Source organism: Fusarium graminearum, chromosome 4 (genome assembly GCF_000240135.3).
Source record: "Fusarium graminearum PH-1 chromosome 4, whole genome shotgun sequence".
Lineage (NCBI taxonomy): Eukaryota > Fungi > Ascomycota > Sordariomycetes > Hypocreales > Nectriaceae > Fusarium > Fusarium graminearum.
The window spans coordinates 5,143,534-5,156,183 of record NC_026477.1 but is presented as its reverse complement, the minus strand read 5'-3'; the positions used below and the strand labels follow the sequence as shown (position 1 = coordinate 5,156,183).

Here is a 12,650-nt window from a genome sequence, read left to right as displayed (position 1 = left end):
CAAATGTCTCACTCTGTCATGTCGCGCATAACCGCTCGCCCGAGTTCAGTTCTGGAACCTTAGACTCCCATGAATTATATCTCTCTAGATCCTGGTCCCTGTCTTTTGCAATCTTCCCCTCGCCTACTCTTTAGAGTCTGGGCAGAAAGACGCCATTGCCAATCGAGTAACCTTGTCCAGGATTTCTGGAGGGTTACATGATCTACCGTCTCCATCAACAGCACAGAATTTAGAATTTCTAGGCTCAGGGTCTACTACATGAAAGAAAACAGTTCAATGTTTACGCTGTCGCTAAGCCACGAGGAGTGATCTGCGAGACAGAGAGTGTCGCACGGGAGCTTAAACCTGAAACAGATTGACGAGAAAATCGAAAGATATTGGAATATCCTCGTGTGTTTTTCTTCTCCGTTGCTTATTCCAAAACAAGCAAAAACTAGGAGGATTTTCTCTGCCTCGGAATTTCTCTTGTTCTTTTCGGCTCGGAAGTGTTTGACTTGAAGTTTCCGAATTGGGCAGCTGTTACAGTTCTCTTTCTGCACCGTTTTCGAGGTGCATCGCGAGGGATGCTTGCCTTGGTCTTGCAGCCTTACCTTGCCTTGTTTTCACTTCGAGCCTGGTCCTTGTCTGGCTGTGTTAGTGCTGAAGAACTTTTGGGGCCGGATAGGAAACCGGATGCACGACAAGTCATCAACACCAACGACGCGCCTGCAGTAACCTCGGCTGTCATTATCACCTGGTCGATCATCACTATCATGAGTCTTGCATAAACTTCAATTGGATGAAGTGTTAATAGAAGATGCAGATATTCATTACAGTATCATTAAAGTACATTCTCCCGCAGTGACCAACATGCCCCCGACCAGATCTATAGCACAGTAGCTTCCTCTTTTGATATCATGACAACAAAGCAAAAAACGCCATTGAACCTAGCACTTGTTCACAATTCCCAACTTATCAGATATCAATCAGCCTTCTTCGACAGTGGGCTTCTTGTACGAGCCCGCTTCACTTGCTGAATCGCACTTCTTATGCCCCTTGTCCTTGTCGTTTCCCTTCTCTCTTTCGCCTCCCCATAGAGAACTTGCCACTGTGGCCTCTTCATCATTGTTCGTTGTGTCGGTCATCTTCTTGGCCAATGAGAAGATGGAAAAGTCCTGACTGAGACTGGTCAGGATGCTTCCGTCGGAACCTCCCTCGCTCTTTGTAGGGCTGTCAATATTGAGACGACTAAGGGCATCGGCGATGCGTTGCTTCTTAGCCTCCTTGGAATCTGGATCAAGGAAGGTATTGTTCTTCACCTCGGGCTTTTGAGCAGGCGAGGGCGGCTCAGCACCAGGATGACGGCCGGTAGCCATGAATTCAGCCTTCTCGGCCTCCTCCTTGGCAGTCTGCTCCTTGTGCTGCTTCATCTTTTCATCCACAGTTTTGGGCGCACTGGGATCAGGTGCAGGCTTGGGCTCCTTCTTCTCTCGGCGAGTAAGCTCTACCTCGAGAACTCGAGTACCCATCGCGACCTTTGATCTCAGACCATCGTCATCTCGATCGTAGTAAAGTGCCCAGATGCCTGGCAGTTCTTCAACAGCGCAGAAGCCCTCCCAGCTTTCGCACATCATGCGACGGTCTTGCTTGGTACAGTCAAACGGACCTGTAATGTGACCTTCAGTATCGGCGCGCACTCCGTACTTAACTTCGTACGTGTTCTTGTCAATGTAGATCCAGTTCAAGAAGGGAGGGTCGTCACTGATGGTAGTGACTAGACCTTCGTATTCTGAATCAGGGAAAGGTAGGAAGTATCCCGAGAATGCGTACCCTTTGCTGATACTATTCTTGGGGTCATGGTTGTAGAGGGGGTGTTCATTGGCAATGTAAAGCTGCCGACAAGAGTCAGTATTGTTTCTGTTTAGGTACACGGTAGTAATGTACCTTTGAATCTTTCAAGACAACCAACTTGTTGTTGATATCACGACTCCTAATAGAAGGTTTGACGCAAGACACGACCAAGTTACACCGTCTACCACGATGTTCTTCACGTTTCGTCTTGCTTTGACTCTGCCGAATTGCCTCTTGTGTGCCTAGCATGGCAGGGCAGACAGTTAGAGCAAGGAGCATTGGAATCGCCATGATTACTTTGTCTTTGTCGTCTTTCTGTACGGCTTCCTTGAGCTTGTCGACTTCTTCTAGGAGTCTATGCTTGCATGCGCTTCTCAGGAGATTCTGGAGGTTACTTTGGGCTGAGTGAGAGTCTTGGTTGGGCTGGGATGTGAAGGACGAGGATGAATATGTTGAATCAATGTTGGGGGAGGAGGAGGGTGAAGGGGGTGACATTGGATGTCGTTGGACAAGTGGCGATGTTTACCGTGACAAAAGAGAAACCAAACAAGGAATCATGCTATCAAGGTTACGGAGTAGAGTGCGATGGGTTGAATGCGAGACATGTACGAGGCACAATGTGGAGGGGAGGGAGTGTTATTCCAGGATACTATAGGTACAACAGTCTCGTTCAGAGATTGTACAAAGTGGTGCAGTATATATCACAGCTGGTTGTATTGGTCATTGAGTACCTAATAGTCAACAGAACAGAATCCAGTAGATGAAAGGACGAGTAAGTCTCGGTACTACACCCTCTACTTACCAGCCAAGACTACAACATTGTTGCAGAGACCAGGATAATTGCGTGTCATGGCATCTTGCGCATGGCGGACTGCCGGTGTTTCCCGACAGAATCATGCCATTCTTTTCGATGTGTGCTACGTTAAGACTTTTAAGTTGGGATAAAAAAGAAAGGTTAGGAGTTAAGGGACCTTGATCCCTGTCGATATGAAGTCGAGATTGAACAACCACACATAATGTGAAACATAACTCAGGCACGGGTACCCCTGCCTACTTATAGGCCTAAAGTGCGACCTTATGGATACAGAATAACTCTAAGCGAAGCATTCAAAGAGAGCGACAGAAAGAGACCCCTGCTTCAAGCTAGAGATTCAGCGACCCTCTTTCTCACAAACGTCGTGTTTCGGGCATTCAAGATGCTTTTAAAGCCAAGCCAGGTCGTTTCTTCATTTAAAGAGTAGCCAATTGAGTGGGACTAATCATGATCTGAGTGAGCGCATTGTCTTGGCTGCCAATTGAACCGGCTTCTTTCCGGTCCTAGACTACTGCGAGAACCTCTCTACGAAGTATCGCATTGCACCGGTAGTTCCCGTAGCGACACATACGTAGACTCTGTATTGTTTCTCAGCTCCAGTTAACTAACTCGTCGATACTCTTGTTTCCCCAGGACAAGATCTGTAACTAGTGTCGCTACAGCACAAGCCAACATCGGATGATATCTCCAGAGGCGTATCACTCAACTGCCCCTCTCTGTTGTTTCTACCACCAAAGACTTACTCTTCTGTAACCAGCCTCGACTGTTTTGGATTGTCCCTTTGTGGCTCGTGCCGTACTTTGCTTATGTATGGCCTTATTCTCAATGACAGCCCATTCCCCATACCGGATCTGAATACCCGTAACAGACGAGGACCCCCTTGCGACCCTGAACGTCTAGCCCCAGGTCTGATAGAGAACACTCGGGCCTACCAAGGTTTTTTTCTATTCTCACATCTATTGATATGCACCTGCGGCTGCGAAGCGGCTGCGGCTGAAGTAGTCCCCGTCTAGATTCCAGTCAATCTTTTCTACATTGGCATGGATATGGACTCACACATGGGTAGCCTTGCACGCATCGCATGATATCGTGGAGCGCCAGTCTGGACTCTTGATTGGAAGTAACCCCAGAATCTTATACTCAGCTGCGCAATTGTACCTACCCAACTAATGTATACAGACAACCTGGACCTGGTGCTTCAGTGTGAGACAGCATGAGCAGCTGAGTTGGCCTGGACTGAACAACGCATCGAAGCCATCGCGTCGAATTCGGGAATGCCGTATACAGTAATGCTTGTACAGACGGGGTCGGCCAAACCCCTTTGTCTACAGTTCTCGGCATCGGGATGTTTCGCAATGAAGATCATACTGCAAGGTGCAGTATAGTGTAGTATGGATACAGACTCAGATATCGCAATTCTAATCTGATCGGACAAAGGCAAATTTCGCCTCTACCTAGGTCCAAATCTTCTATATAAGATGGCCTCTCCTACACCTTCATACCTTCTCATCTCATCAGCACTCACAATCCAATCCATCCAACAATCATCTACTTGAGCTTCAGCCTCGACCATTATCAACACTACCTCAATCAACTACAATCAACTTTGACAATTTGTCCAACACCACCCAATCCAGCACAATGTCTGCCCCTACTTCGTAAGCATCCCTCTTTTCTTAATCTGTCGACCACCAGCCATGACTTCAATGTCAACACCCGAAAGAAAGTCTCAAGACTGATTAACTTAGCACCGCTTCTCCCCCTCCTGCCTCTGACCTTCCCTTTGCCAACCTTCCCTCTTCCCCTGCTCCTGGCCGCAACTCCACTACTGCGTAAGCACACTCTTCGCTAAACCACCAGGCACTTCGCTAACCATTTACACTCTCACAGTCTGTCCAAGCCTGCCTACGCCTCCGACTCCGACTCTGACGGCCAGGCTCGAGGTGGTCGCCGCAGCCAGAAGCAGCAGTTTGTTGTTCCTCTTCCCACCTCCACCGGCCTCTCTCAGCCCGCTGGTTAGTGTATTCCTTTACAACATCTTAAAACCCCTACTCACACAGCTCATAGGTCAACTTCTCAAGGGTGCCACCGATGAGAATGGCAACCAAAAGTCCGCTGCTCTCCTTGTCGGTATCAAGCTCGACCTTGAGGCCGAGGTTCACTTGACTGCCCGAGTCAAGGGAGACATCTGCATTGGACTCTACTAGGCGACGGACATTCCTTCTGCTTCGACTTCGACTTCGACTTCGACTTCTGAGTTTATGTGCTTGGTGATCTGGTCGCAGAACACAGCCGGTGATCATGTTATGATGATGAATGGAACGCCTCAACGTGCCTGACTCTCTGGACGAGCTGGCAAACATATTGGGGTGTTTAAAAATGGATGGGATTTCTTTTTACTCTGGGCTTGCATGTAAAATTTATAGCTAGGATAATAACAGCTCTTTGCTACTACTTGCTCTCTTCTGACTGAGTGCTAAATGATGCGATTTGCGTCTGTCGACAACCTTGAACAATTGGCTTGAGGGTCAAACTCTTGCAAACAGCTATAATACCATATCCCAAATTGACGGAATTCTAGTATGATCTGCCTGCTCTTTAACCTATATCCACCGTTGATACAGAGTAGATGCCTGGTTGCTAACAACCCATGTTGAGCCAAGACTTCACCTGTCGCTTTTCAAGGGTTCGTATTGTCAGCCACCGACATTCTCAGGAAAGATGTTACAACTGCCACTTTCATCCAATCGTCGTTCCTGAAGGCTTCAAGAGTGGAAATCCTTTACGATAATTCTCCGAAAGATCGTAAGATGGCAACTCGATACATTGTATCGGCTGCGCCGCGACCCTGCGTAAGGAGAGTGTCGGAATCAGCTGGGTTCAGTTGCGATGAACTCGTCGTATGTCGGTTTCCGATGTTTGGCATGCTTCTTTTGACTCTATGGACATGCTAGCAGGGTCGTTGATCAGATTGCTAGTTGCCCAATCTGGGTCACTAATACTCAGTCTTGCTGTGAATTCAGTTTGGTTTAACACACTCCATAAAATTATGGAGACGGTGTCTGATGTTACTTACGCTCATGACCACAAATAAGAGGAAAAAGGGAAAGACTTACAGTTAACACTTTTTCTTGCCATTCCAAACTCTACATACAATTATTTGTCCAGTGCCGAGGTTTTAAGTTTATATCGGGTTATTTGATTGATCCACTACCGGCGCAAAGAAGCAATTTCCGTGGTGCGCCTTCCAAGGCAGGCACGAAGCATTCCCAGCAGCCCGTGCAATAAGAAGGAAGAGAACAAAGAAAGAGAAACGACTTCTTCTTTCTTGCTTGCTTGCTTTCTTTCCCCCCCAGTATTTTGTAATATTTGCGTCATCATCAGAATGTCGAAGTCAACCAAGCGCGCGCATGACTTCGTCGACCTTACAAGCGACGATGAAAGTGAGACGCGTCAGAAACGGCCCGCTCTAAACGGTCCAGCCAGTCAACACCAACACCAAGACCGTGGCTCTTCATCACAGAATGCACCATCATCTACAGCCGAACCTGATTATCTTGACCTGACTCAGGATGATGAATGCCCTCCCCTTGAACTATATGGGACATTTCGTACGCCACATACATCACACACCACGACACAAGTAACCAGAATTAACATTGTACAGATGGGAAGATTGTCGGCGTAAGATATTACGCAGGATACGCATCACCAGGAGGTACGCCTTTCCCTTTTTTGCGTCTGCCCATCAAAATACTTACAAGTACACAGAAGCTGTTCTCTGTAGACGAGAACCCAACAACTCGGTTCGTATTACTCCAAGTGGCCTCATCGCTTCTTGTCTCAGCGAAATAGCCTGATTGACCACATCTAACCTGCTGCAGTACGACCGAAATGCTATTCGGGTGGACAATGTTGTTGGTGATCAAATCGGTCATCTGCCGCGCAAAGTTGTAGAAAAAATCGCCCCATATGTGGTAAGACAGACTGCCGTGTACGCACACTAACTAGCCCTTTGTCTGATGAGAAACTTAGGATCGCGGCGATATCGTCCTTGAAGCTCAGCTCATAGGCGAAAAGGCCTACTATGACTGTCCGATTAAGCTCTTCTTCTATGGGTCTAGCGACCCGCAAGAACGTTCCAGGATCGAGGAGTCACTCAAGAAAGATAGGCTAGTCAAGGCTATGGAACTCAAGAACACTAGAAAGGAAGCTGAGGCCCGTAGGAAGGCTGCATTAGGCTTGGTGAATGGCAGCTCGACCCATGGAGTCGGTTCAGAACTTGCTGTTCCCCAGAAACCAGAAATCACTATGGATAATGTGCTTCAGAAGAGTGAGGCCGTTGAGATGCGCAAGGGCGGCGACGCTATCAAGTCACTTGCGATTGGCGAGGACGAGTTGGAGAAGATTCCAATGGCTGAGCAGCCCGAAGATTTGAAGGCACAGCTCTTGCCATACCAGCTACAGGTATGCTTCCCCACGCTAAATTGCGGACTCGACTAACTTGCCGAAGGGACTGGCTTGGATGACTTCCAAGGAGAAGCCCCAGCTCCCAGCTGAGGGATCTCAAGACTCCGTGCAGCTCTGGCTGCATCAATCCAAGAAGAAGTTCTTCAACGTTGCGTCTGGCTTTGTAACAAGCATAGCACCAAAACTGCTCTCAGGGGGTATCCTTGCCGACGACATGGGCTTGGGCAAAACCCTCCAGATCATCAGCTTGATCCTGACTGGCGGCAAGGGCCCGACCCTTATTGTTGCACCTGTTAGTGTCATGAGCAATTGGAGCCAACAGATCAAGCGACATGTCCGCGGAGACAAGCAGCCCAGCATAATTACGTACCATGGCAGCGAAAAGGCAACCGCAAAACAGCTTCAGGGTTACGACGTTGTGATTACCAGCTATGGAAGGCTTGCCCGAGAACGTGACCAAGGCGTGAAGAGAGCCCTGACTTCAGAAGACATCAAGTGGCGTCGAGTGGTTCTCGATGAGGGTCACACTATTCGAAACTCCAGTACAAAGGTGGCGCAAGCTGCTTGTGAGATCAATGCAGAGTCCCGCTGGGTTTTAACGGGAACCCCAATGTAAGTTCTGTTCATTGTGGTGGGCTAAGCTAATATGGTCAGTGTCAATTCGGTCAAAGATTTACACTCTCTTGTCAAGTTCCTTCACATCACTGGAGGTATCGAACAATCCGAGATTTTTAACGCTCAAATCACCCGTAGACTCGCTGTCGGAGATAAGACTGGCGAAAAACTTCTTCAGGCCCTCATGCATGACCTCTGTCTCCGTCGCAAAAAGGATATGAAATTTGTGGACCTCAAGTTACCAGCCAAAAAGGAGTATGTTCACAGAATTTCATTCCGAAAGGACGAAAAACGCAAGTACGATGCGTTATTGTGAGTCTCTAAAGCAGTAACAATTCGTGTTACATACTGACCGAAGAATAGGGACGAAGCCAGAGGTGAGCTCGAACAGTGGCAAGCAAGCTCTCAAGTGGGCCAAAAGGGACGCTTCCAAAATGTACTAGAGCGCTTGCTTCGCCTTCGACAAATGTGAGTTCGCAGCTTCATCACTATATATATAGACGCACTAAGTATTCCAGCTGCAATCATTGGTCCCTTTGTAAAGAGCGTGTCAGCGATATTCTCAAACTACTTGATGAACACGAAGTGGTTCCGCTCAACGAAAAGAACCGCGGCCTCCTCCAAGAAGCCCTGCGCCTCTACATCGAAAGTCAGGAGGAATGCGCTATCTGCTACGATAACCCAAATGACCCTGTCATTACGACCTGCAAGCATGTGTTCTGCCGGGGCTGCATCATTCGTGCTATTCAAATCCAGCACAAATGTCCGATGTGTCGTAACAAGCTTGATGAGTCCAGCCTTCTTGAGCCAGCGCCCGAAGACGCTGGTGATGAAGAGGATTTTGATGCTGAGTCGCAGAGCTCCAAGACGGAAGCGATGATGCAGATCCTCAAGGCTACCATGCGCAAGGAGGGCTCCAAGGTCGTTGTCTTCTCTCAGTGGACATCTTTCCTCAATATTATTGAGGCGCAGCTCAAAGCTGATGGAATGGGATACACGCGTATTGACGGTAGCATGAAGGCGGATAAGCGCGACAAGGCTATAGAAGCTCTCGACAGCGATCCTGAGACGCGAGTCATGCTCGCCAGTCTCGCGGTTTGTAGTGTTGGTCTCAACCTCGTAGCCGCCGACACCGTCATTCTTTCCGACAGCTGTAAGTTCCCTCAATCTTGTACACCCCCTTCAAGTTATCAGAAGATTTGACCGCTCGTGGTATAAGAGACAAAACTAGCAAGTCGGTTTATGCTGTTTGGACCATGATGCTCGGTCATCAATTTGTACCCCTAAAGCTTAAGGGCCCTCTTTTCTGCTACCTACTCGGTCCCCATGAGCTAACATCATACCTAGGGTGGGCGCCCGCCATCGAAGATCAAGCCATCGACCGCGTTCACCGTCTCGGACAGACCCGTGAGACGACTATCTTTCGCCTCGTCATGGAGGGCTCAGTGGAGGAGCGGGTACTTGATGTGCAGAGCGAGAAGCGAGAATTGGTGACAAAGGCGTTCCAAGAAAAGAATTCGAGGAACAAAAAGCGCCAGAACACTCGCGCAGCAGATATTTCAAAGCTGCTGGGCTAGGCAAGTGGTACTAGTTTCAGGCGCATGGGTTAAGGAGTTTGTGTTAGTATACATACCGAAACATAATGTAATGCGGAAAGAGCATTAGGAAACAAACGTTGCGTCACATACGCGAGGTAACAAATATACCTCTACAGCTATGGAATGGTGGGTATATATCCATGTTGGTTTATGGAATTAGAGCGGTGTCTTTCATTATGCTCGAGTCAATTAAATTTTATCTCAATACATCAGGTGCCTGGCATATGTAGGTATGGCGCAGTGCAGAGACGGCTAAGACTCCAAGTCGAAACATGGAATTGTATTTCTATCCATCAGTCGTTTATGCAATCTAGCTATGTGTATAGAGTACAAGGGCACTGTTTCTAGCGGCCCAGCAAAAGCTAGTATACATAAGATATCATCAGACTCATAACAAATAACCATGTATCAGCTGCTTAATGGAGCCATCTTGCGTAAGCCCATCGAATACGCTCCAATGACCTAGTCTGCAGCTGAATCCCCTTCATGTTGGACAGGTCATCCAGGTCTTCAAGGAACTCTCTGCCAATCTCACGAGGCATGAGCTTATCGACAAGGTTTCTTAGAATGTGAACTTCGGCAAGCAAGAGACCGTGATCCTTGTACGAGAGAAGATTAGTCTCTGTAGGCCGGGCCTCGGATAGAATGCGGTCGACGTTACGAAGAACACGGATGGCCTGGCCAGCCTTGCGAGTTTGACGTTGCCCAGATCGGCCCCCAAAGACGCCACGAAGGTATTGAAACATGCTATAGGAGACAAGAACACCTGGAGTTAGACCAACAAAACCGAAAACAAGCTCCTGGCTCTTGAGGAGCGAATCAATGCCAGTCATGGCAACCTCGAGGTCCACCTTTGTCTTTTGAACCTGGATAAGCAGGGATCGCACAAGATCTCCACGGATCGTACCCACGAAAGGGCGTCGCAGATCCTTTTCGAATGCTCGTAGTACAGGGGTAACGTCGCCTTCTGCCACCTTGTGGCGGATGTCGTCGACTTGAATATCGGTTAGAGTGCTTCCAGCTTCCGTGGCGAAGTGTGGCTTATCGAGAGCAAAGTCGACTACCATACGCTCAAGGCTCTCGCGATCAGCCTTGAGGCTGTCCCTGCTCATAATCGCAATCTCGCTGGTCTTGTCATGTCGAATAGTCGAGATGATCTTAGAAGTCGGTTCGATGACCCAGTTGAACCAGAAGTCGCGGATTGTCTCGCCGAATCCGATGAACCATTCAATGATATCAGCCTTTCGATTAACCAAAATGCGCAGGACAGTTGTCGAAGAAAGAAGACCGATAGTCGCAGGAATCCAGTAGCGAACGAAAGCACCGGGCCGACCGTTCTCCTTTGCTAAGGCACGCATAGCAGTGAGATGCTCGGGGAGAGACTTGTCTATAATTCTGAGTAGTCGTCGAGCTAGAATCGCTGGTCGATTGGCAGTGTTACTGCCCTCAACATGAACAGAGAGCTCAGGGTCCTCTTCAACGCCAGCAAAAACCTTGTCCTCGAAATCGCTGATATTAACGTCAAGAGTGGACACCTCCTTCAGAACCATATCGATGAGCGCAACACTGCGTTCGACGACACCCTTAAGGTCGTGGTGGTCCTGAAGATCAGCCTTATCGTCGTCAAGACCAAATTGGAGACCTTCATCCATCAGTACACCGAGACCGCTTGCTGTAATCTCGCGCAGTTTCTTAAGCTGTGCCTGCTTACGTCGAGCCTCGGAGCGGGACAAAGCGACAGGCGACAAGACTCTGCGTTGAATGTTGGCAATTGATCGTTCCCGAACACTGTCTTGCACGATGCCGTAAAATTGAGACCACTGCTGTGATAGACTTGAAGTTGTAGAGTCGACGAGTTCGCCTGGAGCATGGTGAAGAGAGCCTGCCTGGATGCGTAATTTGGTAGCAGTGCAGACTTCCTGGGACCAAGCCCAGACTCTCAACGGAGAAGTCTGGACAGCATAGAGGCTGCTGTAAGAATAAGAGCCTAGTACCTCATCCCAGTACCAAACATCATCATTGAGGGGAACGATTTGATCCAAAAGGGTGTTAAGAACAACACCATGGAGTTGAATGGTGGCTTTGCTCACAAGAAGCCATTCGAGCTCATTCTCATAAGGACTCTTAGCACCATCAGATTGAGTTTCGTTTACTGAAAGGGTACCAGGGGCAGGGATGTCAGATGAGATAAGAAGGTCTCTAATACGCCAAGCCGGTAGAAGTGGTTGCGAAGATGAAGTAGTACTCAGAGACTGGATAGTACGAAGCAAATGATCGAGACGTGGAGTTGAAAAAGCATTAGTCACGGCAAACCCGTGTTCTCCGGTCTCTGAGTGTTCATCCTCAGACGTCACCTCAGATAACACTGGTAGACGATCAAGGTAGGCATCAAGCCGCCGTACTTGACTATGGGCACGGTCAGTGGCTTGTTCGGCTCAAATCAGATAGATGAGGGCAAAGACGGCGAGAGTGCAATGACAATGTGATGAAGCGGAAGTCAGGAGGGCAGACGAACTCGGAGACAAGCGTCATGGTAAGCTTGCTTAGATGTGATAGCTATGAAGCCAAGGGCAAGAACACCACATCAGTCAGCAAGAGCACGGGCTCGTGAGAATAGCAACCCTGTGCCGGGGATGGCACGAAATGAAACGGGAGCGGAGGCTCCAGAAAGTCGGAGAGCTCGGCAGACAATCCCAGATGGGTGGCGGACTGCGGCGGTAATTGCGGCGATTTGCGGCCGGAAGGTGAGCACTGAATTACGGGAATACAGACGGGGGAGCTCGGAGGCTGCGCAGCCGTTGAACTGGGTGTCAGGTCGCGTGCAGATAGCGAGGGTGAGACTGTGAGTGCAGGCTTCTTGAGAGCTTGTGCAAGCTCAACATAACACGAATGCGATGCGGGAGATGAACCGCATGTGGGGAAACGGGCTATAGCATGATGCCACACAACAAGCCAGATCCATTAAAATTAAGCAAAAGCGTTGGCTGTCAAAAAAGAGAGGAGCTGGATCGAACTAGGATCGAATTACAGTAAGGCTGACTCCTATCAAACGACTTTCCTTGTACCGATCAATTGCAACACGCCTAGAGGTAGGTACCTACAGAGGTACAGGAAGGAATATTGCAGTGCAATGTGTTAGTACACATGACATGGTGTTCACGAGGAAGGAAGGTGTGGATGGTTGGAGTTGCTTAGATTGTACAATCTTATTCGTATTCGGATCAAGCTCTTTTGTAGATATCCAATCACGTGTAATATAGTTATTCTCAAACAATAACAGCATTAATCACTTAGGAGTGCTATTGTATCATATTGCATTAGAA

At 48.5% G+C, this 12,650-nt stretch overlaps 4 protein-coding genes across 4 annotated transcripts; 2 read left to right on the top strand and 2 right to left on the bottom strand.

The window, feature by feature from the left end:
- Window positions 1–965: 965 nt before the first annotated feature.
- On the bottom strand, window positions 966–2,121 carry FGSG_09826 (uncharacterized protein; the record flags this gene model as incomplete). Its single annotated transcript, XM_011329556.1, has 2 exons — window positions 966–1,871; window positions 1,924–2,121. 2 exons carry the CDS (start codon window positions 2,119–2,121, stop codon window positions 966–968), a joined length of 1,104 nt encoding a protein of 367 aa, XP_011327858.1.
- A 2,031-nt stretch (window positions 2,122–4,152) lies between these two features.
- On the top strand, window positions 4,153–5,097 carry FGSG_09827 (uncharacterized protein). The gene is made up of 3 exons (XM_011329555.1): window positions 4,153–4,302; window positions 4,535–4,659; window positions 4,712–5,097. Exons 1-3 carry the CDS (start codon window positions 4,286–4,288, stop codon window positions 4,849–4,851), a joined length of 282 nt encoding a protein of 93 aa, XP_011327857.1. The 5' UTR covers window positions 4,153–4,285; the 3' UTR covers window positions 4,852–5,097.
- Window positions 5,098–6,029: 932 nt separating this feature from the next.
- Window positions 6,030–9,306, top strand: FGSG_09828 (uncharacterized protein; the record flags this gene model as incomplete). The annotated part of the gene is made up of 10 exons (XM_011329554.1): window positions 6,030–6,255; window positions 6,312–6,362; window positions 6,416–6,450; window positions 6,529–6,621; window positions 6,680–7,111; window positions 7,158–7,726; window positions 7,769–8,041; window positions 8,093–8,197; window positions 8,248–8,882; window positions 9,077–9,306. The coding sequence occupies 10 exons, from the start codon at window positions 6,030–6,032 to the stop codon at window positions 9,304–9,306; spliced, it is 2,649 nt and encodes an 882-aa protein (XP_011327856.1).
- A 437-nt stretch (window positions 9,307–9,743) lies between these two features.
- Window positions 9,744–12,478, bottom strand: FGSG_09829 (uncharacterized protein; the record flags this gene model as incomplete). Its single annotated transcript, XM_011329553.1, has 2 exons — window positions 9,744–11,733; window positions 12,429–12,478. The coding sequence occupies 2 exons, from the start codon at window positions 12,476–12,478 to the stop codon at window positions 9,744–9,746; spliced, it is 2,040 nt and encodes a 679-aa protein (XP_011327855.1).
- Between the last annotated feature and the right edge of the window lie 172 nt (window positions 12,479–12,650).

What these genes read in the sequence shown, in the direction of transcription:
- FGSG_09827 (XM_011329555.1), top strand. An exon ending in CGGCCTCTCTCAGCCCGCTG is followed by an intron (nt 4,660 to 4,711) that starts GTTAGTGTATTC and finishes CACAGCTCATAG; the next exon opens with GTCAACTTCTCAAGGGTGCC.